Consider the following 25107-nt stretch of genomic DNA (forward strand, 5'->3'; position numbering starts at 1 on the left):
AAATGACATTTACTTTAAAAATGTTATCTTTATGATACAGCTTAAGATGTGGTACTCTGAAAGCGATACACATATATGTACATATAAATGATATGAAGGGTTAAATTTTAAATGAGCATAGCACAATATTTTGGTGCGAGAATGGGGCTGATATATACAAGAGGCACATGGAAATTCGCTATGATTTGGGCTGAGTCAACCCAGACTGATGAGCTGCTTGACGATGTGAAATATTGTGGATTGCTTCCAGAAATTTGCTGACGTCCATCCGTTTAAGGCTGTCCTAAAAGCAGAAATAAAATTTAGAAATTCAATACAAAGCAAGGAAAATGTGCACGTACTAGCTGGAGAAAAAGAGAGAGAGCAAAGAACATACATCACAGCGACTTTTCTTCTGGTTTGTTCCATTTTCCTGCACAGAGAAAGGTTTGAAACATGTGTATGCTTGAGGTAACTTGAAGTGTGATAGGGGAGAATGGATTAGATATGATAAGACAGATTAAATCACTTCAGCTGTGTCTTTTTCGACATGTACCACAACTTGACATCTGAGAGCTAAAAGTGATAATTAAAAAGTTAGAAAATTGATCACCGCAAATTAATTGACAAGAGGCGATGAAAAAAATTTTTTTGGATAGACCACACAACTGCCAAGTACGTACAGTTGGTTCCATTTGTGTAGAGCACTCCGTTTTTCTTTAGCCCATGTCCCTTTTTCAGTGGGACACCCCGAAAGAAAAAATTTCCTATAGGGCAAAAATCAACGGGTGCTTGTTATACACCGAAAACTCCAGTAGTGCCAAACTGAATTTTCCTAACTGAACTCCGAAATTTGCAAGCCAGCATAACATTTTCTTTTTGTCACAAACAGAAAATACGTGTCTGATGTACCTCCATTACATCACAAAATACACTTCCTACGATAAGATAACAGGTGATAAGAAACAAAACAAAAATCGTCGTTTCAGTAATACGCAAAATGTCAGCATTGCCAAGTTCTCCGTCAAATTAACGCAAGACGCTACGTGAGAGGATCGTGACCCGCCCCTTCCTCTTCTCAGTGTTGCTTCAGATTCGGGATATCCCGGAGTTCGGGTAGTCCCGCAGAACTACCCGAACACGGAAATCAAACAGAAAGATATTCTTTCTGGATAGCATCTGGTAAATCCATTTTGAGATTACGTTAATGCAATAAAAATTACTTTAAAATTAAAAATCGACTTACCAGAGGTGCTCCTTTCCTCTTTTTTTGATCTTCCGCGGCACCCTTTACGCGTTCCTGCGTAGAACCGTCTCTTGTGGACGTCCTCATCACTCGCTGCACGACTCCAGTGAGCGACGTTCCGATGGACTCGAGAGTTCTGGACAAGTCAAACTGCTCGTCCGATTCCGGGTGTTCTTCCTCACGCCGACCACCAGACGTGCTCGCGTCAGCACCAAAATCCAGAGCGCGCACGTGAGCACCGGACCTTTTGCGTCGAGAAGACACGGTCTGCATCAACTTTTTAAGCTGCGGACTGCGATCCTTGCGTTGCTGATTTCCCGATGTTGATGGCTGGGGGACACCGTTTGACACGCGACTGGTCGACGACGATAGAGCAGACGACGACGACGCGTTTCGTTGGCGTTTCGATTTCTTGACGCGATCTGCCTGCACTGCACTTGGTGTAGGTCTCCTGGGCTCTGCGAAAAACGAAGCTGAATGAGTGAAGTACATGTCCTGCACGTTTTCAAGTGTTGGACGTTATTACGTGTAGCGTGAGAGAGTGTGAACTGAGGTTTCGGTGGCAGTGGACCCTTGGGTTGCAGGAGTGGTAACTGCCTTGTTTGCGCCGGTAATAAGCCGGTGTGTCCTTGTCCTGTGAAAAGGTAGAGATTATTAAACACTTGGTTGAGTCACGACCATGACTTGGCCTATCATGACCTACAGCATTGCTGCTCATTTCTAGGCATCCGGGATTTTGCGAGGTGGACCGGATTTCTTAAATCGCCACCTCTGGTCTTCTATCTCGGCATGCCGAGAAATGTGCGGTACAGTAAACTTGCGTTAATTCGACCCTGACGGGAACGCGAAATTTGATCGAATTGTCCGAAGGTCGAATTAAAGAATAGGCGGAAAAATTATAGAGGTCATTGCCACCTTTGGGCTTTCCTCTGCTGTCACTCGCGCTTGAAACGCGCATCCGGAAACGTTGCACACAGAGCTCTCTCTCGCGCTACAACAACGTTGTCGGACGTGACCTGCCCGCGCAAGATGGCGGAAGCGAAACTGAAGACGATTTCGCCGAGAGCATTCAGAGTGTGTGTGGCGTGCACACTGCGAACTCTCCGCGAAATCGTCTTCAGTTTCGCTTCCGCCATCTTGTGCGGGCAGGTCACGTCCAACAACGATGTTGTAGCGCGAGAGAGAGCTCTGTGTGCAAAGTTTCCAGATGCACGTTTCAAGCGCGAGCGACAGCAGAGGAATGATGACACGTCGGACAACGATGTTGTCCACTTCCGCGAAGTCATCGAAACTCACCAAGCGCGCGTTGTGTGTCGGAGTCTCGTTACACCAACGGTTTCCGAACGAAAGCCCGGTGAAACGTGAAACAAAAAAACGGGGAGAAAAAACACGAAAGGAGACATTTCCTCCTCACCCGGCACCCGTCAGAATCGCGAACCACCACCAAATGGATTGAGTTTTAGTGCATCGTACGCCATCGGCTTTGCGTACGCAAAAGATGCGTTGATGGTTCTGCACAATGCGCGAAGCTCTATGTTTTGTGCGCGCGCAGAATCGTATTACGGTACCAGATTATAGCGACCATATCATCTGGATCCTGCCCCTGCGCCACAGTTTGGAGGATACTAGCAGCAGATGGTCATCAGCCCGTTTATTTCTCCTTGATCACTAAAATATGCACTAAAGCTCAGATTTTTTTGTACGGATTTTGTTCAGATTTGTACTCGGATTTTTGTGTGCACGGCCCACGAGGTATGTGTTCTTGGAGAAGTTATAAATTCGTTATCATCATCATTCTACAAACTTTGATGGGAGATATACCACTGCTGTCGTCTGCTATGGCAACGTGCCTGCTTGGGCCATCCAAAATTGGAACACAAATTTCCCATTGTCACGACATAGTCGGAACAATCTCATATGTTGCGAGTAAAACATAGAAATCACAAAATAAGCACTAACAAACAGCACAACGAGGTTCACATCTGAGGGGGGGCTTACCGACTGACATGTCCGTGATAACGGCCACTTGGGGCATCGCCACTTTTGCTGGACTGCACCCGGGGTTCATTCCCAAGACCACCGTCCCGCTGGGATAAACCAGCATCGGAGGTCCCGCTCCCGACTGTAGCTGGGTCGTGACGGTATCGCCCGCGCAGTACATCACTTGCGTTCCATTCTCCGTGATCAACACCGCAGAGTGCTGCACCGCTGGGCCATTCGATTCTCCCGCCCCGGCTTCCAACTGTGCCTTGCTCTTCGGGGTCAGCACCATGTCTACGAGATCCGCCAAGGAGTTGCAGAGCGACGCGCCCCGCTTCTCCGGAGTTGGATCCGGAATCGCGATGCAGGTAACGGTGTTTCCGCCTTCTGTAGTCCTCGAGATGATTTTGACTGGGGACTTCTTCGGATTTACCGACGGGGAGGGAACCTGTTGTGTGGGAGCTGTGATCTGAATCACGGAGGCATTTACTGGCAAGGGTGATGGGACTGGATGCTGATGCTGCAGAGGGGCTAAACCTTTGGACTGGCTCTGCACATGTTCTGAGCAATGAGGTGGTGGCACAATCCGAGCAGGGCTGGGGACGATATCCGATGACGGATTAACGGAAGCTTCACAACTGTGTTGCGCGTTTGAAGAAGATTCGCTGGATGGTGGACTTGAAGGAGGATTACACTGTGGTGGCACTGTCGAAGGTTGGCTCGAATATGGCTCGGACTGGCCCCTTTCGTCCGAATCGGAGTTTCGATTTGGCAGTACGTCTGCCACAGTTGCAATCGATGGTGGATTAGGGAACGTAGCCAGCTCAGCTGGGACGTGGGATGGCGTATTACGAGACCTGTTTGACGGTGGATTAGTAAATGAATCCAGCTCAGCTCCTGCTTCGGATGGTGCATTTCGTGCTCTACTCGACGGTGGAGTCGGAGTCGGGGATTTGAGCTGCGGCTCCTGACCTTGTAATGGGTTTTGAACCTGCTTGTTATGTGCCGCGCCGTTTGACAGACGGGTATTTCGAGAAGGACTGGAGAGAGCATCATTCCCCGACGACGCACCGGATGACCGGTCGGTCCTGGGGCTTGAATTTGGCTCTCCGTTTGACCGTGACTTCGAGGGCACCTCCGGCTGTGATGACTCAAGCGACGACGCGTTTGAATGTGAGTCCGCATTCGTCAAGCTGTCCAGCATTGAAACGGACGGCGGATTAGATTGTCCCTTTCGCTGTGCACGAGGAGATTGCGGAGCTACGGGGCTTTGAAAGTCCAGGGAACGCGGCGAGGCGCGCGATCTTGTCCTCTGAAATATTCCGGACGAGCACGGGGAGGTGTCGAAGGGTGAGGTGACGTACGGGCTCCTTCGGTGTCGTGAGGGCGTGTCCGTCGCCAGGGGGGGTCGAAGAGGGGTCGTGAGGGGACTCTTGAAAGGGGTTCCTTGCTTCTGACGTGAGGATGGGGTGCGACATAGGTGCTTGCTTTTTGGCGTTACCAGCACCGCATCTATACCGGGTGTTGTGTCGATTTTGTCTGAAAAGCGTGTCAACAAGAATCATGTAAGCCCACGTGCGCAGCGTGAGCTGATTATTAGAGCCTGAAGTTTTAGGGTTTAACCGGATTCTTCCCCGAATTTGCACCCCGAATTGAAGGTTGCCTCTTTAGGGTGACACCCGATTTTTACCCGGCTAATTGCCCTCGCTGAGAAATCCGTAGGAATGCACACTTAGCTTGTTTAGCAGCAAATGCAGTTACATCGCAGTTTATACCAAACCAGTACAGTTGGTTTGAGTAACTGAGCCCGATTTCTCCCCGAATTTAGCGTACTGGAAGTTTTTCCACCCGAATTTGCATGAATTTAGAGCACATGTTTATTTACCCGATTGTTACCCTCCGAATTTAGAAAAAAATATTTCCCAAAAACTTCAGGCTCTACAGATTATCTCTCACTGTGAACAAGCATAAGCCTTATTACCACACATCTGCGCGACAAGTTCCTCGAAGGCGGGGTCACTTTCTGTCCTGCTCATGATGTCCTTGACGACAGACTCGGGTAAGTTGAGGTTGAGGTCCTGAAGTACGTGGCGTAAATTAATGCGTGGTCAATGAATGCATCAACATTACCGTGATGGGGTTACATAAAGTACTAGGTACCTTTTTAGTACATTTCTGAGTGCTTTACTTTAGTCAGGGGCATTTCAAATTGCGTACTTTGTCTCGAATTTTGGGTATTAGTTTGGGTACTGAAGTAGCCAGTTGATAATGGAAAGACAAAATTGAAAAACATAAATGTTACAACACATCGGTAACACCATGTCCACCATCCATATTGCAAAATGCTGTGCTCTATGACAAATATATCGAAATGATTGCAAAACATTTTGTGTAATTGTAGATCAAAACATAATTACTTTCTCCATTTTTTTTTTTCGTCAGCAAATGGTGAAACATGAAGTGATGCAAACAAATCTCCAATGTACTTGGCAGCTACTTTAAAAGTACCTTGGCAAGCACTTTGTACTTTACTTTAAGTTTGGGTACTGAAGTAGCCAGTTGATAATGCAAAGACAAAATTGAAAAACATAAAGGTTACAACACATTGATAATGCAATCCATGTCCACCATTCATATTGCAAAATGCTGTGCTCTATGAAAAATATATAAAAATGATTGTGAAAAAATGTTCTGTAATTATAGATCGAAACATATTTTCTTCCTCACTTTTGGTCATCAGCAAATGGTGAAGCATGGAGTGATGCAAATGAATCTGCGATGTACTTGGCAGTTACTTTCAAGTACCTTGGCAAGCAGTTTGTACTTTACCTACTTGTACTTGTGTGGTACACTTTTTAATAGTGCACTTACGGTACCAGTGATGCAACTAGAATTTAAAGGTACTTCACCCATCACTGCAACGTTACTACTTCAAAGAACATACTTGGGAGTTAGATGAGGTAGAGGCCAGTTTCTCGGGCGAGACTTGCTCTTCGGGTATCGGTCCTAGCATACGCTCTTCGCCGTGTGTAGCCGGCTCTGTGCTAACCACACGATTTATGTTGTCGGCTAGCTTCTCCAGGAAAGGAAAGTTGCTGAGCAGTTCTTCCAGGACAGTCTGTGCACAAAGTAAACGGAGGGAGATACGTATTTACAAAATCCCCTATTCACCAACACAGCAAGGGTCAGCATGCAGACCAGTATAGGTGCGTCACAAAACGAAAGTGGCGAAAGACAGTCCACAAAGATTCAGAGATTAACTTGAGCGTAGAAAGCAAGATATGGCGAAGGTCATGTCAAGGTTATTCTGCGGAAACGTTGCTTACGCCGACTTCTCGATGCTCCTCGGACGCGTTGGCACTGCCCGGATCTTCGCCCTGCTTAGCTGCTGGGGAGTTCCCGGTTAAGAGACGTCGTCTCGGAATCAGACTGAAGAAAATGGTGATGCGTTTTTGTTTAGTTTAGGCTTATTATAGAGTCCCATATAATACAGTCAACAGCCTCGATTTATGAACACCCTCGGTTCCCCGAAAAAATTGTTCATAAATCGAGAAATTCATAAATCGAAAAATCCGCGAAGTGAGTACTATCGAGCAAATGGAACAGTATTTCCGTGTTGGGATTTTGTTTATAATGTAATATATTGTGTAATTTTGCTTTCGACCACGCCTTCTGCTGTATCAATCTCACAAAGAACAGACTTTAGCACATTCACACTCTGTTTATTATGCGATACTAAAATTGTTTAATTTTGCTTTGGACCTTCCGCTGTGTCTATCTTGGAAAGAAGAGATGTCAGCACATTCGCACTCGACTGGTCTCGGATTTCCTCCGGGATTTTTAACATCCGTTTACGTATTAAAATTTCCGGGTGACAGCGGCCACCTTATTCATCAACTGAGGTCAGGAACACTCGGTCGCCCCTTGTGCGCCCCCGGAAAACCCGTTTGTTGTTCGGATTTCGAGGGGTTAAGAACCGAGGGTGCAATACCTAGAAAACGTTTTGTCCATTCAGGCGTCATTCATAAGACCACGGAATAATCCCTTTGAAGGTTTCTGTTGACCTCGGAACGATCCGTTCATAAATTGAGGGCAAAAACGGTGGGCAACTCCTAGTTGGTTCCCAGAAATTCCATTCATTATTCAGGTATGGAGGTTCATAAAACGAGGAAAGAATGCATGTAAAAAGTTTGGTTCCTCATGCTCGTGTTCATAAAACGAGGGAATTCATAAATCGAAGGTTCATAAATCGAGGGTTGACTGTATTCGCGTATTCAACATTTCTCACCTCTTCCTCCGTGGGGAGTAAAATCGGCTGGGCGAAAAGCGCGTTTCCTTGATCGGGGTCGTAAGGGATGGTGCTAGGGAGCGCTCGTTGGAGAGGAAGCAACGGGGCGATGTCTCGCTGGGCACCCTGGTGGGAAGAGGAGGAGGTTCCGTTCCTGCCGGCGTTTCCACATCTGCGTCCCCGATCAGCGACGCTGGCGTTGGTGCAGTCATGCTGTCGTTGCGTTCTGGTGCAGGACTCCGCTCCTTTCGTGGAAAAAATGGTTGAGTATATAATGAGTAAATGAAGTCGGATGAAGCGTAGTCGATAAAAGTAAAAGGTGTGTGATGATACAATTAATAATAAAAAAAAGCTCTTAGGAAGCTAAATTATTCACTGAAGGATGTAGGCAACGTGCAGTAAAATTTTATATAAAAATTGCCAGTTTGTCCAGTCCTTTGTCAATAAATTGTGAAAGTTAGGTGGTGCTGGAGGCAGTTTGCAATTGTTTGGCCTCACAGCTGTGGGCATTGCCACGACTGTAGCTGACGATGATGATGATGATGAAATTAAAAAGACGGGTGCCCTCTCAACATTTCCAATGACCTCTACCACCACCTTGCCGTGCCTCAAGTGTACGCAAGTTTACGTAGTTTCGTAGGAGACCAAAACTATGTCACAACAAATTACTTTTTTTAATTAATTGCTGTTTAATTTGATGTGGGTAGATGCGAGTAATGCTACCAAACTATGCTAGAGTATTTAACGTGTAGGCTCAAGCTCACCTGATGCGACTCGTGATTTGATGAAACTGACGCTGGATGTTCCGACGTCACCGCCGCGGACATTGATGCTGTCGTCATCAAACTCTGCGTGGACGTCGGTGGCGTTTCCGCAGCTTCACTCGTCATCACGACCATGGGTGACGGATCACGCGAGGTCCCGTCTACATCGATTTCCTCGCTCACCGTTGTCCCCGTCTCAACCTCAAACCCTTGGCTCACCGGTGACACCTCCTTTTCCGTAACGTCCTCCTTTCTCGATTCCGGCTCGTGGCTGTTCACTTCGTCCTCTCTCCACAGCGGATGCACGGGAGGAATGCTCATCCGCGGCAGATAGCTCGTGTCGTACGCCTGCGTCGTTCGGTCTGCGGATTCGGCTTGCTGGTCGGCCGCACAACCGTCTTTGGGCTTCCTCCGCAAATCCATTCCGGTGTCTCGGACGGGCTCCTCGTTAGTGACGTACCGCCTCAACGTCGCGCCGCACGGCAGGGGATTCATGAAGGCGTAGTAACTGCTCTCTCCGTACGCCGGCCCGCAGCCGATGTCCGACAGCCTGCCGAACGGAAATATCTCGGACAGTTGGGTTTTCATCGGCGAAGAGTGGTCCAATGCCGGGTTGCGAACTGAGGTGCCACTGAGATCCTTTTCCGGCGGGTCCAGAGGGATGCTGTCCTTCAGCCGCGCCTTTTCCGGATATTTGTCCAGCGGAGTGGACGTCGGGAGGAAGTGCAGAGGCGGAACGATCGCCTGGAGGTGGTACGTCGCCGTGTCTCCGTTAGGGTGAAAGGAGCGTGCCCGTGAGGATGGTGGGGCTGAAGGTGCAGATTGATTCGGTGTCGTCCGTAACGATCCTTCCGCGGTCCTGTCTAAGAGAGGGTGTTTCCGTTTGAATTCAATACGGCTCCGGCTAGAACAGCAAAGAGAATAAAGTTTCATATCTACCTGGTCGGGAATAGTTTGTGGGCCCTGCGCCTCCGTTAGGTGTGCCGTGGCTCTGGTTGAGCACGTACGAGGATGCATCACCGGACCTTCCCTGCGGAGGTTTAGGATTACTTAGATTCGAACGTATATTAAAAGAAAAACCCTATTGGGGCACAGCACAGGCTTACCCCAAAGCAAGAGCCGATTATAGGCTGATACATTGCCGGGCTTAGATCAGGCTCGAGCCTGCGTTACCCCACTGTTAGTTAGCAACGGTCAACTCTTTACAGCCCACTACAGTGGGTCGAGCCGGGTAGCCTATAAATTTATCGGACACTTGCCGAGCTTAGCCCAGGCCAAGGGCAGGTATGGAGATGTCGGCCCGGGCCCGGGCGGGTAAATCAGAGGAAGGCTGGGCTCAGGCCCGTGCGGATACCTGGGACGCGCGTCTCAACGATCGTGGCGATTGCTTTTCGCAACGCCGTCGGTGCTACCGACCATAAAGAAAAACGTTACCTCTGCTTTGCTAATTTTCGAGTTCAATTAGCAAAATTAGCTTAATCAATGTATGACGCAAATGCAAACAGCCTGAATCTGTGGCAAAAGTCTGTGTGTGTGTATTCCAAGTAGTTTCATAATTTTCTGAAGTTAAATCTATTTTTAGAAATTTAATGACACTTTCTCACTGGACACCCTGTATATAGAGTCTCTGGTTACCATGAAAAAACCAATGAAAGAATTGCAAAAAAAAAAAAACAGTGAGCTGGTGTACCGACGAGATTGCTGTGCTTTTGTTTGATTTGTGCACACTTTCGGGTAATGGTCCGCTAACACAATGGACGATACTGTCACTCGAACTACAAAATGCGGAAAGAAACGGTGGACAAACACGCCATGACAAACCTTACATCACAACATGACAAAGTTGACCAATATAGCATGCTTTCGGTTGTCAAGTGCGGCTAGCGGCGTCTTGCAGCAGCGTTTCAACGTATTTCACCGGTATATGAGCGGTAGTGGGCCGGCATTTTGCCTCTCGACCGTCGGCGGTATTTGGGTACTTCTTTCGCGCTTGCACAATGCAGTGGTAACGTCAATATCGACTCTACCGAAAGCCTATGTGACGGGCACACTAAAATGTTGCGCCGTGTGAATATCGCAACGAACATTCCCGCGCAATTTGCGCGCCCTCAACTTTCCCGACTTTTGTTGGGAGAAAAAGTCGCAAATTATGTAATTGGGTTTTGGAACGGAATGAGGGTGCTTGCTCCAAATTTATATTTAGCCTCTATTGGCATCAAGTATTTGTCAGTTCCTATAAACTCTATAGATGCTGAAAGTGTATATAAAATATATATAAAATGTATAAAATGATTGCAGGCGACAGACGGCATTCATTGTCAGATGAGAACACAAGATATCATACGTAATGCTGAGCGACGATAGTGCTTTGAACCTGTATATTTATAAAATATTTTCTGTTCCCACATTATCCAACAAAAAATAAATAAAGTGCTTCCCATTTCAAGCAGCTGTTGACTCCTTGCCACGTAAAATCGCGGAATTTACAAGTCGGTGCTGCGGAATTTTGAACTTGCTGCAGCAGAGAACCGGGGGCCTTAATCATAGGTTGGAGTTAAAGGGGTTGAGAAACGACCCACTAAATATACGGCTGCGTTTCATACGTTGTAGGCCATGAATTCGACACGCAAAATGCCAGATCCCTCATTTGAACAGTTTTTTTTAACTTGTTGGGTTTTAAACTACAATTTTTTCAAGCAACCGCCGACGGTGGTGCCGAGCAGCGCTGAGAGGTCGGCAGACAAATCGGAGGTGACGTTTGACACAGTGACAGTAGTGCACGCTTGCCCGAAGTACCCAAAGTACCCGAAGTTGCCCAAAGTACCCAAAGGTCACTGTACTGAAGGCAGTTCTCCGGTGGCCAGCTCCCTCTTACAAGCGCCTACGTCGTCACAGAAACGAAAAAGAATTTACTTCCTTTCTCCACTATGGAACGCCACTCCAAAAACGGAAAAGGAGAAGAGTTGCGACCTTCAGAGTGCAATATTTGGTGAAGCAGGATCACAGAAACTTAATTAGCATTTTGATGTGCACGTTTAGCTTACGTAAATCAATATTTACAATGGTATTTCTTCAAGTGTTTGGAAATGGTTTCACGACCCCTTTAACGTAATGTGGTAAAGCATACGCTTCAGCTTGACTCCCCCAAAAACTGTAACACCCTTTCCCTCTCACCTGACTTTCGGTCTGAGAGGGCTGTATCTGAGAGAGGACGCCTTTCAGCTGATTCACCACCCTTTCCAGGTTGGACACCAGCTCCACGGAAGAATTGCCATGTTCTCCGCCTGGAAACAAAACCCCTGTTCAACGTCACCCACAGAACATGGGTTGCAGACAGTAGTGAGTGTGTCAGATCAAATGTGTTCCAATTCCTTCCCTGTGTTTCAGGTACTGCTAATTGATCTGTGCATTTATAAAGATTCTCACCTTGGCATTGAAGTACCTGGTGACCAGCATCCAGGAACTGCAATAAATTTCTTCCGGCAATGTTAGTCGGATACTCTCGACCCCTTCGTACACATTCCGCATATTCTTTCAGGTCCGGGCTTTCCTTGAGGAAGGTCTCCCAGGAAGCGTGGCATCCACTTGACTTTAGGTAGCCTAATTTAGAAACAATGTTTACAACAATCTACAAACCTTTTTTTTTTTTTTCATGCCTGTTCAGCCTTTCCAGTCCCTACTGTTCTCGGGAACCCAATCATCCCAAAATGATGTCCAAAACATTGCAGACAGGCAGAGTTGTTTGCACTCTCTCCCACAACGAATGATGATGGTAAAAATGGCAAAAAGAAAGTAAAAAATAAAAATGCCTTACCCAGAACAAGTCGGGCCACCTCAGATGGCATCAAGTTCTCCATGTCTTCTGGGTTTGTTTAGTAGTTAAAAAGGTTGAACGGTGGTGATGCCTTTCCTGGGCGATCCATCTCCATGACGACCCTAAACAAAAAACAGGCAAAAAAGATACACCAGTCAATGGGGTATGCAAGACATTTCATTTTAAACAAGTACATACTTATAAGTGACAGTCAAGAGCAGTAACAGCAAACCCAATCATATCTAACTGATGAAAAATCGAAAAAACAAAAGACCGAGGAAGCGATCTAATTTCACCTCAAGGTGAGAGCGCCATGTGCAAGTTTTGTTTTCCCACGACCAAACAAGTCCAGAGAAATAGGAACATGGGAATGCAAACTCTGGATTCGTACACTTTATTCAGCTCTTTGTCGTTCCTAAACAGCAGGACGAGATCTAACCAATACGGAAACCACAGAGCAACAAGATCGTCAGAAAAAGCAAAACAGTCTCAGTACTTGCTCTGGGGCAAGATTTCCCGCCACATTCGACAGCTGTAAACAGACCAAAATCTCTCAGGTACCAACACCGCTGTTCTGTTGTGTGTTGTACTTACTACCCTACCTTCCAATGTGGTGTTTTGTTCCAGAAATGGAGCTTCTTCACATGCTTGGAGTTAAAAACTTTCGGTGGACACAAAAGTTTCTCACTTTCTTTTAGCTCATTGTACTTTCTGCAACTTTCCGGAACCGGAACAGGCGATGATGATGTTTGTCGTCGTCTGCTTTCGCACCCTCATTCGGATTGCATTCGAACTACATATTCGCTCCGCCCATTTGTTTTGGTATGCATTTGCGGGTCGCGTGGACCCCCTTTTTAGGAGTTTTGAATAATGCATTTCTCGCTGTGACACATTTTATGCACTTGTGGGAGGTTGACGACAAGGTCCGCTAACTTTATGTTGCGTTTGTGCCTCACCAATCACTTCGAGTCGCAATGCAGCAAGAGAAGTTCCGCACAACTTCACGCCACGGTTACTCCGTGAGGTATTCTCCTTTCAATCCGACAAGGCTAGCATGTTCCACTGCGCAAAACTACGGTTTGCAAGGTGGGTCCAGATCTTTCGTATCGAACGGAGGCGTGTGGTCCCCAAAGTTACTAAACGTGTGCTGGCATTCCTCTTATTCAAGGAAATGGTACGCTTTTTATCCTGGAATCAGTCCACGGAGAACCAATCCGGTTGGTGAAGACGTTTGAGTGGCCCGACGGCTTGTACGACGTCACCTGGAGTGAGATACAGGATCATGTCGTGGTTCTGGCAGGTGCTGATGGCAACATCATTTTCTTGGACCTGGTTGGTCATAATGTAAGCACCGAATGTGTAACACGCAGTTTGCAATTTTTTTAGATACATGTATAAATTGCTTTCATATTTGACAGGCGCCACGTTTGGTTCTAAAAGGACACACAAAGGAGGTAATGAAACAGTTTAATTTTACAGCGCAGGTAAGATACTAACAGAGAAATAACAAACCTAGGTAAGCAACATAGAATGGAATCAAACACGGCAAGAACAATTGCTCGCAACGGCTTCCTGGGACCAGCTCATCAAAGTTGTGAGTAGTAGTTGTAATGCATAAGTTCTTGAACAATAACATTGGTTATGATACCACTGTACAATAGCCTAGCAAGATTTTATCGACACGCCTGAAAGAGTGTCGAGATGGTTTCTATGTGAGGTTTTGGCAACTGGCATTTCTTGTTAGTGGTCAGCCAATGATGAAGACTAATGCATCCTCATTTCTTCATACTTTGCTCTGTAAATTTAGTGGGACCCACAAACTGGAAGCTTGCTGCACACTTATGAAGGCCACACCAACAAAGTGTACTGCGCCACCTGGTCACCCCACATTCCAAGGCTGCTGGCTTCTACGTCTGGTACTCTACTGTATTCTGGATCTAAAGTCATACGGGCCCAAAAATGGGCCACACGGGTCATATGGCTATAAAGAATGAGACGAAGAACCTAATGCCTTAACGTGTTGATGTCATACGTCTGGTGCTACACCGATATATTTAATGACGTTTGTCCGAATGACAGTCTCTGCCTAATGAGGTCAGCAGAACTCATTTGCCGACGAAATGCCTACCTCTTGCTCCCATTGCCTTCGCAGAGTAACAATTTTATTCTTGGAGAAAACCGCTTTGTACCGTGCATGACAAGATTATTTTGTAAATTGAGGTTGACGCAGGAAAAGCTGGAGTTTCAAATTTTCACTGGCAAATGCAAAAGAACACATGACCGCACCACATTGACATCATGACGTTCAATGTCATTACGGACTGACGTGTGGCACGACCTTTGCGAATAATGCCATTCACGGTCCTAATGGCATTAGATGATAATGTCATTCATTCTGTCCACGTGGTGCGGGTATTAAGCACCCATAAATACCCTCTTTTTTCCAATCTAGGCGATGGTACCCTACGTTTGTGGAACCTGCCCGAACCTGTTCCAGTTGCGACCATTCCAGCACATCCGTGCGAAGTGCTTAGCTGCGATTGGTCAAAGTACAGCCAGGTGCACTAAACATTTGACTTTTATTCTGCACATTTCATTTTATTAATTGAATTATTTATTTCACGTTTCAGAGCATTATTGCTACGAGCGGCATAGATGGCTTAATCCGAGGGTGGGATATCAGAAACATTAAGCGCCCCGCATTTGAGTTGCGCGGACACAACTACGCGATAAGGCGGATCAAGGTGAATAATGGTACTTCTTGCTTTTAAGTAAGGCTTAGTAATAATAATGCCTATCGGAGAGCAAACTCATTTGAGTACAGCAGGTTTTCCCGGTGATTTTAATCCAAGCGCCATCGAAATTAATCCACGTGCCATGCAAACTTTATGGGGCATGGATTAGTTTAGCTGGAACTCGGATTAAAATCGCCGGGAAAACCTGTATTACTTTGAGTAGTATTAGTAATATTAGTATGAGTAGTAATAGTATTACTATTAGTTTGATACACAGCAAATATGGAAGCATTCCAATCTTTCAAATCATTCAATTAATTAGTTATGTACTATTGTGCATGTTTGCAGTTTTGTTATGCATATTCTGTATGTCACCCACTCCCCTCTGTAACGCATATGCCCTGAGGTTATAAAAATAAATAAATAAATCTGATCAGGCTGAAAACACATATAGTACTGCCATTTCAATACTAAAACAATTCATTCGTTAATTTGAACAATCAATTTGAAACTGCGCTTTTGGCCTTCCCTCTCTCCACAGTTTTCTCCGCATAACGATTCCGTCCTGGCGTCGGTGTCTTACGACTTCACAACACGGTGGGATTTTTGAACTGTTAACTTAGCACAGCACAAATGAGTACTCCATGTCTCTAATGTAACAATTTTATTGCAACTCAGGATATGGGACTGGAAGAAATCACCAGAAGCGCTGATGGTTCTCCAAAACCACAAGGAATTTGTCTTCGGGCTAGATTTTAACCTTCACGTCAGGGGACAGGTATTCTCTCTACGTTTCGCTTCCGTGTTATCTTTATAGAATGATAATTCTTTGCAGATTGCGGATTGCAGTTGGGACCAGAGTGTCTGCATCTCGCACCTGCCTGCCAACTATTTCTGAGTTGTGCCAAAGGCGACGTTTCAGAGCTTGACAGCAAAAATATATACAAGCAGTAGTTGTACATATAATTATAAAACAAATTGTGTAAATATGTTTTTAGAAATTGCATATAATAAACGCTGTACATAAAAAATGCAATACTGTCCACGGGGAAGTAAGGCACAACCATTATACTAATGCGACATTGTCATGAAATTGAGAAAAATTTACCTTGCGTCACTGAAAGTGGGAATATTGTGTCGAACGTAAAATTGTGGCGAATGTCACAAAATACACTATGGCATAACTGTCGTAACAGTACATTGTCATTAAATTAAGAGAAGAATTGTGCCCTGTGTCATTTAAAAAAAGAGGTGACTATGACAAAATTACTGAGTATGCTCAGTTAGGAAAAAAAATCATGCAAAAAAAATCGTTACTAAAAAGTCACGTTGCAGACGACACGCCGGTGTCGCCCGCTTCGTCGATAAGGCATACGTTCTCCTCGCTGACAGACGGACTGAAATATTAAGACCACGTTAAGACCAACGGAGCTTTGAAAGACAATTGTGTACCTCGACGTTCCGAGCTTCTCTGCGTCCTCCAGCGTTTGGGGCAACTTCATTCCTCTTGTCTCTGGTAGGGCCAAGGTGAGCAGCCCAGCCAGCAGAGACATACCTCCGAAGACCACCATGGGCAATCTCGGATGAAGTTTGCCCTGCAGTTTAATTGTGTCACATGAGTAGAAGGTAGCATAAATGTTTTTAAAGCTTGTGCAGGTATGGTAGTTTTTGAAACTGAAATGAATGTGCCAGATTTTTATGGGCACCTTTGGCTGCAACCTAAAAACAATAGCAATTTTTTTTTGTTTACATCACCACCACCCTCAAGGTCACCAGGCTTTTCACAGTACCACACTTTTGCAAACGTCCCCATGATGTTCACATTTGGAGCGTTCTTTATCGTATTATTTACACCTTTTATATTCATGCACTACGTTATATTCAGTGGTTATATTCGTGTGTTTTCAGTATGTGCACCAGTTGCTAATGGGAACCGTTTTGTTGCTAACCGGTTACCGCTATTATTTGTTCCAGCGCTGCTTTGATTCGGGTTCAACTGTCACGAAAATTTCGTTTCGGGTTCAGTTCCGGCAAAAATAATGGTTCTGGTACGGTTTTCGGGTTTGGTACGACACCCTGATTACACATACTTTTTATTTGAATGCCGTTTAACGTTATGTCCCTGAAACCGGATCAAACATATACACCAATATCTACAGCATCATAATCACCATGCAAGACACGCAAAAAAAATATATGGGAAAGTAACTGACCAAATCAGAAGCCACGAACGGCGCAGCTATGCTCCCTATGCGCGCAGCCATGCTGCCCAACCCGATGCCGGTATTCCGCAGGGACGTCGGGTAGATTTCGGCGGAGTACATGTAGATGAGGGCGAATGAACCCGCGATACTGCTTTTTCCCATTGTTGCCAGGGAAGTTTTTAACACCGGCATATCTGAAAAAAAAAAAATTCTTAGTGTCAAGCATCGACCGCACCGTGATGCGATTATAGCAGCATGGCTAGTCCTGTAAGGATAGGGCCTTGCGTTGTATGGTTAAACCCGAAAACTAACTTGGCAAAGTGCCGTTTCAGCTACCAATACGGGCAACGCACGGCACGTTCAGCACGGCCATTTCGCATCATGTGTTAACCTAAAATGCAACAAGTGCTCTTTGTTTTAATTTTCCACTCTGAAATCCGCTTTTCCGCCGACATCACCCGATTTTACCCAGTCTTACGGCTCCTAAAATAAGATCGGGGCCCCGTTTGCGTAACAGTTGAGTACGAGTGTCAGACCCATTCTCAATAGCTTTGGCAGCGCTTTTTGCAGCGAGCGCGTGCTCAATGCACAGCCAAAGGCTATTCAGATTGAGTCTGAGACTCTTACTCAACTTTTATGCAAACGGGCCCAGATTTTTACTCCGCGGTTTTCAAAAGACATAAAACGCAAGGCCTTGTGTGGTGACACTGTTCTCACGTCCTGGAAGGACGGCGACGACTGTACAGAAAGTCCCTGCCAGAAGCAACAGCGTTGAGAGCACTTTTCTTCTGCCCACCCAGTGCAGAGCAGTGGTGCAGAGCAGCACTGCGGGTATCTCGACCAGCGACATGGCTGCAAAGTTGACGTAGGTGTCGCCTGCGAGGCTTCCGGCACTCAGGCTCAGCCCGTAGTAAACGAGGGAGTTTACGAGCCTGAAAGCAGAACGCCGTATGTGTACTTTGTGACTGCACTTCTTCAGGTTACACTTACACGAAAGTTCTTGTTCAAATAAATCTTAGTTGCTTCTAACCGTTTTTCATGTTACGTGTGTGATTTCCCTCATCGCGGGCTCCTTGACATTGTTTCTCTTTTTTGCTTCCCTTTTCAGACGTAGACATATTCCTACTGATACATAATTGCTCTTATATCGGTTTAGTGCCCCTTTAACTTTCCACCGCAGAAAGCTAGGGGATTTACCAATGTACAACTTGGGTGTACTAATAAATAATAAGTACGGTATACTCTCATTAATTCAAGCTCGTGAATATTGCATCCTTACAGTTAATTCATAGACATATTTTAAACTTTTGTTTACCTCGCTATGTTTTCAATGTCGGGTGGATAGACGCTTAATTGAAATGCTGAATCTGCCTAGTCCATACTTTTTGTTCCCTCGTAAAATGTTCCTGCTGGCACAAAACGGCTTCTGCCTGTTGGTAACGCCATCTCTTCAGGCCTTTGAACTGAACACACTCCTCACATATGTCTTTCAAAGAGTTGTCTCGGAATTCAAATAATTCTAGGATTCACCATCTACTGACTAAGCAGTCGACGACAGATAAGTTTCTTTGACGTAGCTCTCCATTCACAGAATGCTGAAACTTGGTACCAAAAAGGAAAAAAAAAGTTCTCGGTATGTGCAGCTGCCCATAATTTTGTCTTAAGACACATATTTTGATAACTTTCTGGTAATTCAAACAAAAATCTGTGGTTTGCCGGAGTTTGAATCAACGAGAGTCTACTGCAGTATAATTAGAGCCTGAAGTTTTAGGGTTTTACCCGATTCTTCCCTGAATTTGCACCCCGAATTGAAGGTTGCCTCTTTTGGGCGAAACCCGATTTTTACCAGGCAAATTGCCCTCTCTGTGATGTCTGTAGGAATGCACCAACTTACTTGTTTGGCAGAAAAATGCAGTCACATCACCGTTTGTACCAAACCGCTACAGTTAGTTTGAATTACTGAGCCCGATTCCCCCCCCCCCGATTTTAGCGTAATGGAAGCTTTTTTCACCCAAATTCGCATGAATTTAGTGCGCACATTTATTTACCAGTTTTTTACCCCCCGAATTTGGAATAAAATATTTCCCGAAAACTTCAGGCTCTAAGTATAATCATGGCGGAGAGCTCTCCCTCGCTTTCTAAGGCATTGTTGCTTGTGCCTGCGGAGGACATTCAAATCAATAAATAAACACCGAGACCAAGCTCACCAGTTGAAGCTGAGATTAACAGACCGGAAGCTCATGCGTGGGGTTCTGAAAAGATCGCATATTGAAGACTGTTCCCTCTTTTCGCTGGACGGACTGGAGGGCTGAAAAAAAGCAAGCACAGGCCCTCTGTGTAACAGATTTACGCAACCTTCGAAGTGCTTGATGGACCTACACCCACTTGGATAACAAAATCTTCAGGCAGAGATCTTCCGTTCCACCTGGCAACTTTCTTCATGATTCGCATGGCCTCACTATGTCGGTTATTTGCCAGACACCAAGAAAGGCTCTCGGGAAGTAACCTGTCAGAAAAGGGTTCTTGCAGCAATCAACCAGCATGGTGCCTTTGCAACAGATTTTCGTTACAGTTCAACGCTCCTATGGTATCTTCGATTTGTAGCCAGACTCCTCTAAAGCGCGCTCTGGTGTGATGCGTTTGTTCAGCTTGTGGAAACGGAGCGTTCCGATTAGGGTTGCCGTTTTCATGTTCCGTAAATTTTTGACCGGGACTGTTCTCCAGCTGCTTTGGTTTCTTACAGTTTTCTTCTTTACAGTAGGACCCTATATAGTGAACCTGGATATAGTGAATCTGGATATAGTGAATCTGGATATAGTGAATCTGGATATAGTGAACCTGGATATAGTGAACCTGGATATAGTGAACCTGGATATAGTGAACCTGGATATAGTGAACCTGGATATTGTGAACCTGGATATACAAAAACCCAGATATAGTGAACATGTGGTTATCGTGAAGTAAACCTGCACTCCCAATCTATTGAAACCCTACCCATAAACTAGTGATGAATTCAAGATACTGATTTAGTGAAGTTTTTTAGTGGCCTGGCCACCTTCACTACAAAGAGGTTCTACTGCAAATTTTGTCCTAAAAAAGTGGTTGAACGTTGCAGACGTACTGTTCTTCAGGGATGGATCCGTACTCACCAATAGAAAGGCAACATAATGGTCACGGGTACAGAGAGCACCACAGCCAGCATCCTCCAGTCTCTAATGCAGAATGCGGTCACTGCGAGGAAGGATTCTCCAATCGAGAACGCCAACTGGTAGAGTTGGACTCCCCACAAACGATGAGATGAGGCGACAAACTCAATGCCTGAATGAAAAAAAAAAAAAAAAAAAGAAATATAAGGAAAGGAAGAGAGACAAAATGTACCGTAATTTCACGCGTATTAGCCGCACCGCAGATAAGCCGCAGGACGCGTTTTTTGGGACGTTTTCAAAATTTTCTGGAAGATAAGCCGCACCCGCAGATAAGCCGCGGGCAATACGAGACGACTGATTTGTGCGACAAAGGAGGCCATAGAGAAGGCCATAAACCCTGTGGTCCATACTCCGGGATCGGCACAGTGTACAACAGAGGAGGTCAGTTCTGGAGTTCTACCAAGATCGGATTGTGCCCTTGTCAGGTGTTTTTCGTGGACTGATGGGTCTGTGATCTTCCAGAAGACGTGAATCACTGTCACCACTTTCCTTAAAGCTGCTTGGGGGAATGCACCAGGAAGATCAATCTACTCGAATGTGGACCCGTCCCTGTTACGCACTGTTCGTGCATCGGCAGGGCAGTGCTGTTCCAGAGACACTGTCGGCCCTTTCGTTAAAATCGGCGTATGGGGAAAATACCAGGAAAAAATTGTCATCAGATAAGCCGCACTGGTGGATAAGCCGCAGGGCGCCCGTGAGAAAAAAAAATCGCGCATAAGCCGCGGCTAATACGCGTGAAAATACGGTAACTGCTGTCGACTTACAGAGCACGTATGACGTCTGAAACACTGCACTCGAGCAAAACGCAGAGAGAAATCGGAGCACCACAAACGTGGCATAGTTTTGAGAAAACGCTGTGGCAAGCGTAGACGCCAGATACAGGGGCGGAATGATTAGAAAGGCCAGTCGTCTGCCGTACCTAAAGAGAACAAGTTTTCAATACACAAAAAATAAAACAATGCTGTACAGTTCAATATTCCTACAATGATCGACCTTTTCTCGCGACAGTTTTACAGAAAACTAATATTCCGTAGTATTTTTATGACATTATGGATAAATTACGATGCGCGTACTCGTGAAATACTTTAAGAGGTCTTTTTTTCTTCGGCTTAACGCAACAGTCAAAGAATCATCGAAAACGTAAGCGTCTCTCCAAAGACCTTTTAAAGTATGCCTCTCCCCTGCTTTTGGAATATATTTTCGAATACTGTATAAGAGGTTAAATTCACGGGCTCAATAATTCGCAAATTCGTGAGTAGCCAGGATCGGGCAATTATTCGTGGAACCTCGAATTCGCAGTACCACGGTGCGTTGACCCTGCACCACTCGTCTTAGGGGCCCTCCACTTTGAAAATCCAGGAAGAAGTTAACAACAGGAATCACAACTAGGTAATAACCCTTCGCATTTGTCTTCCTTCTGCGCCCTTCTGACTGAGAGGGCTGAGATTAGGGGGTCCTTACTCAGGGTCCTTACTTAATTACTTACTTACTCAGGGTCATTGCCGAATTGCCCTGTCTCCCGTCATTCCTCTCACCGCATCGAGCAGATACGATTGGCATTCAAAGCAGCGTAATTGCGTAACAAAAACGTGCACATAAGTTGCCTCAGCGTCCTGGGCAGGGTGTCGAACCCAACCCGAACCCGAACCGAAAACCGTACCCGAACCGCTATTTTTGCCGGAACCGAACCCGAACCCGAACCGAAATTTTCATGACACTGTTGAACCCGAACCGGAGCAGAACCGTAAAAAATAATAGCGGTAACCGGTTCGCAACAAAACGGTTCGGACATAAAAGAAGTCAGCATAAGAGTTCCTCCGAACGAAAACACATTGGTATAATCATCACGCGCCTATGAATTTCAGAAAGGTTCACCTAGCAGTCAGACGACGACGTATAGTAAGTATACTTTCAGCGTCTTTTTAACATGTTGAAGCGCAGTTGTCCTTGTGAGCGCCGCGGCTAGCGCCCCACGCGGTGCGGCGTCTACTCTTCAGAGACGAGGTGCCACGCGGACGAATGAAACACGACTGGAGTAGGCCAGTTATATAGCTCTACAGGACGAATATGTGATCAAATAAGCGCCCAAGATTTCCCTTTACACGTGAGCAGTACAAATTAAACAAGTCAGAAACATGAGAAGTGGAGAAGGAGCGTACGCAGAACGGTGCCTGTTTGATTGGTCGTGCTTTGAAAAGTAAATGTGGTTATGCTTATTGGTAGCGCAGTTGTGTCGTGACACATTGCCGTTGTGTTGTGGATTAACTAGCACACTGCTGTGAGCTCGTACAGAGTAAGGCTGGCAGGGTTATTTTCGACATGCTTCAGTACGGTTTTAGATCGATTCACGCTGCGAAGGCAGTGTGCCGGCAAGTACTGTCGTCTATGTTACGCTGTCCATCTTATTAGGCTTCCTTTAAGTGTATCTTGCTGGCACTGTGAGTGTGAAAAAAGAGATTTTGGGAACAGAAAGTAGCAGGACTACACCGCTTCAACAGCGTGAACAGCGTGCCTCTAGTTGCAAAAGTGTTCATCCATTCCTCATTTCTCTCGCTAAAGGGCTACCTCACCGCTAGAGACGTCAATGCAGGCAACAGCAGTAAGCTACTAGCCACGCATTTCCTGATAAAAGCAGTTTTATGGAACATATAAAACGGAAGCGTTGAACCGGTTCGCGAACCGGTTCGGGGCTGCGAACCGGTTTGCGAACCGGTTCGATTTCTGGCGTGGCCAAACCGGAACAGAACCGGAACGAAATCAGAACAACACGAACCCGAACCGAACCCGTATTTTTTGTGGTTCGACACCCTGGTCCTGGGTAAAATTTCTTACATATTTCGTTCGCGTATTTTTCTGTCATTGGTTCGAATATTTCGTGGCGAAGAAAAGATTGCTCGTGAATTTCGCAAAAATTAGTTCCTCACGAAAATTACTACTTATATAGTATTCGCGAAAATTCACAATCTACAACAACACAGAAAATCTACGAAAGCTGCAGAACCATACTTGTCGGTGAGGTTGCCAACGAGAAGGGCCGCGACTAACACGCCCACCATGAGGACGGACTGTGACAGACTCGCCAGCCAACCATCGTTGCACACTAGGTTAAACTGAAAGAAAAAAAAACAAAACATATATATATATAAACCAATTCTAACAATAAATTTCTAACACATTTGAATTCTCCGAGCCGAGCAGAATCTTATGATCAATTTCGGAGTTTCTTTTCAGGAAACACAGTTCGTTCGGAGTCGGGTTCATTACTGGATCCATAACCCCTGGAATGATTCCAGGAGACAACCCGTCTGCAGTGATATCCGCTAGCCACTGAACGTGCAACCGGCAGAGAACGGAACATCCCGCAGACTACGACTAACAAAGAAACTGCAATAACGTGGATTATTTACGTAGGCGACGTCGTAGGCTTGATGAAAGTTACCTCACTAACTACAGTGCTGTGAAACTCGGACTGGTCCCAGACCCACCGGTCGCACTGATGCGTTGAATTCACGAAGTCCGACGGCAAGCACGTATCATTTCCCGTACTGTTGACCCTGTCGTTTGCGTAGCATTGCAACTTTCCTGGAGGTTGCTCGGGAAGTGCAAAACTGATCCAGCTTGCATTGTCGTAGGATGATGATTTTGAATCACAACCATTTACGTAACACCTGTAAGAAAGAAAGCAATGTTTTCAGAGACACATATTTTGGGACAAGGAAAGTGCGCTTCCTGAAAGTTTGTAAAATTTTATCTTATCAGTTTGTCTTGTCAAAGGCATGCGTTTTGTGCGTGAAGCAGAGTGGTAAAAACAGATTGCATTCATAAAACATTATCTTTGTCCTGGCATTCAAACAAGTCTTTCTCCCACCAGAGATAAGCGCCACTGATGCTAGTTCGTCGGGATATGATTTGCAAATTTTTTTGAGCGCTACATAGATTCTTTTTAATTAATAAATTTATTGTTCTTCGTTCACACTGCATCTTTCGTTCACACTGCATTTATTGTTCTTCAACACACTGGCATCCGCTGTCACGAAATGAATGACTTTTTGGTTCTTTATCGCTAAATAAACTCTTCGAGTCCTACAGCTGGCTGACCTTTTCAGTGACTTACATCTTTCATCCTTCATCATGAGAAAAGCATGACAACGTCACAACCGTTCAGCGATTATGTCATGCCTTCACAACTAATCAACCACCCGTTGCAAATAAATGTTCACGGAACTGAGGATCAGTGTGACAAAAAGATCAGCTGACGTACCCACCTGTGGTGCGGTGTTGCTGTCAGGAAGACGTTTGCAAGCTGGTGAACACCGGCCAAGATAGACGGGACCCATCCTAGCGCGTACACATAGAACTGGTATTTGCCAAACGGCCCTATATGTTCAAAGACTTCGTCAGTATCCATCGCGCTGCCTCACGAGTGTTTGATATAATGTCGCGTTTGCTAATCGCTAGTCGGAGCACGATGGGGGTACAGGTACTCCGTAGGTGTTATCCAGCTGCTTCATATTAGGTGACACTGTGCGTCAGGGTCGCAGAGAAACCACATGGCTCGAACAGGCCGCAGGGATTGAGTGCTCAAAAGATAATATCGGTATTGTCATTCAGATTCAAAGGCTTCAACCACTTCTTGCACTCTGATGCCGCGGTTCGGAGCGTTTGAGCTGGTTTGAGAAGCGTAGGATTGATCACGTGAGCCTGACGTGAGCAACATCACTGACATCACTTTCGACTGCCGCGACATTGGCGACATCGAGCGGAAATGGAGAGAGTTATTTTTTACAGTGCACCTAGGATTCCACGATTCCACTTAGGGGTCTGCCCTGCATCAAAAGGGTTTAGGTGCTCACTACTCTACTCTACTCTGCTTTGGAGAGAAATTTGGAAC

The 25107-nt window shown here is 45.7% G+C and overlaps 3 protein-coding genes across 4 annotated transcripts; 1 reads left to right on the plus strand and 2 right to left on the minus strand.

The window, feature by feature from the left end:
• Positions 1 to 128: 128 nt before the first annotated feature.
• Positions 129 to 12925, minus strand: LOC135388060 (proline-rich protein 36-like). 2 transcript variants are annotated; one of them, XM_064617361.1, is made up of 15 exons: positions 12760 to 12925; positions 12072 to 12193; positions 11684 to 11857; positions 11432 to 11541; positions 9197 to 9287; positions 8258 to 9120; positions 7494 to 7738; positions 6532 to 6634; positions 6150 to 6323; positions 5187 to 5283; positions 3224 to 4744; positions 1752 to 1859; positions 1226 to 1683; positions 377 to 412; positions 129 to 283 (listed from the first exon to the last, which is right to left on the minus strand). In XM_064617361.1, the coding sequence occupies exons 2-15, from the start codon at positions 12112 to 12114 to the stop codon at positions 179 to 181; spliced, it is 4128 nt and encodes a 1375-aa protein (XP_064473431.1). In that variant the 5' UTR covers positions 12115 to 12193; positions 12760 to 12925; the 3' UTR covers positions 129 to 178. The 2 variants fall into 2 exon arrangements, with proteins under 2 accessions (XP_064473431.1, XP_064473430.1); XM_064617360.1 differs by having other exon boundaries at positions 12674 to 12811.
• LOC135388063 (peroxisomal targeting signal 2 receptor-like) lies at positions 12856 to 16030 on the plus strand. The gene is made up of 10 exons (XM_064617363.1): positions 12856 to 13157; positions 13240 to 13415; positions 13490 to 13525; positions 13588 to 13665; positions 13879 to 13987; positions 14524 to 14630; positions 14702 to 14815; positions 15348 to 15403; positions 15485 to 15584; positions 15642 to 16030. Exons 1-10 carry the CDS (start codon positions 13046 to 13048, stop codon positions 15702 to 15704), a joined length of 951 nt encoding a protein of 316 aa, XP_064473433.1. The 5' UTR covers positions 12856 to 13045; the 3' UTR covers positions 15705 to 16030.
• Positions 15456 to 24928, minus strand: LOC135388061 (organic cation transporter protein-like). The gene is made up of 11 exons (XM_064617362.1): positions 24482 to 24928; positions 23656 to 23884; positions 23223 to 23326; positions 20981 to 21135; positions 20160 to 20328; positions 19396 to 19516; positions 19218 to 19318; positions 17728 to 17942; positions 17020 to 17204; positions 16259 to 16401; positions 15456 to 16203 (listed from the first exon to the last, which is right to left on the minus strand). Exons 1-11 carry the CDS (start codon positions 24622 to 24624, stop codon positions 16131 to 16133), a joined length of 1638 nt encoding a protein of 545 aa, XP_064473432.1. The 5' UTR covers positions 24625 to 24928; the 3' UTR covers positions 15456 to 16130.
• Between the last annotated feature and the right edge of the window lie 179 nt (positions 24929 to 25107).

The sequence above is a fragment of the Ornithodoros turicata genome, chromosome 3 (genome assembly GCF_037126465.1).
Source record: "Ornithodoros turicata isolate Travis chromosome 3, ASM3712646v1, whole genome shotgun sequence".
Taxonomy (NCBI): Eukaryota; Metazoa; Arthropoda; class Arachnida; order Ixodida; family Argasidae; genus Ornithodoros; species Ornithodoros turicata.

Excerpts from the sequence above, each read along its gene's own strand:
- LOC135388060 (XM_064617361.1), bottom strand. The coding sequence starts at position 12,114 with ATGGAGAACTTGATGCCATCTGAGGTGGCCCGACTTGTTCTGG. Across the intron at positions 6,635-7,493 it reads TACTCCCCACGGAGGAAGAG|TCTGATTCCGAGACGACGTC; the intron begins GTGAGAAATGTT and ends CATTTTCTTCAG. Across the intron at positions 1,684-1,751 it reads CACACTCTCTCACGCTACAC|AGCCCAGGAGACCTACACCA; the intron begins GTAATAACGTCC and ends CGTTTTTCGCAG.
- LOC135388063 (XM_064617363.1), top strand. The coding sequence starts at position 13,046 with ATGCAGCAAGAGAAGTTCCGCACAACTTCACGCCACGGTTACTCCGTG. Across the intron at positions 13,416-13,489 it reads TGGACCTGGTTGGTCATAAT|GCGCCACGTTTGGTTCTAAA; the intron begins GTAAGCACCGAA and ends CATATTTGACAG. Across the intron at positions 15,585-15,641 it reads ACCTTCACGTCAGGGGACAG|ATTGCGGATTGCAGTTGGGA; the intron begins GTATTCTCTCTA and ends AATTCTTTGCAG.
- LOC135388061 (XM_064617362.1), bottom strand. The coding sequence starts at position 24,624 with ATGGATACTGACGAAGTCTTTGAACATATAGGGCCGTTTGGCAAATAC. Across the intron at positions 20,329-20,980 it reads TCAGACGTCATACGTGCTCT|GCATTGAGTTTGTCGCCTCA; the intron begins GTAAGTCGACAG and ends TTTTTCATTCAG. Across the intron at positions 19,517-20,159 it reads ATTATGTTGCCTTTCTATTG|GTTACTTCCCGAGAGCCTTT; the intron begins GTGAGTACGGAT and ends CTTTTCTGACAG.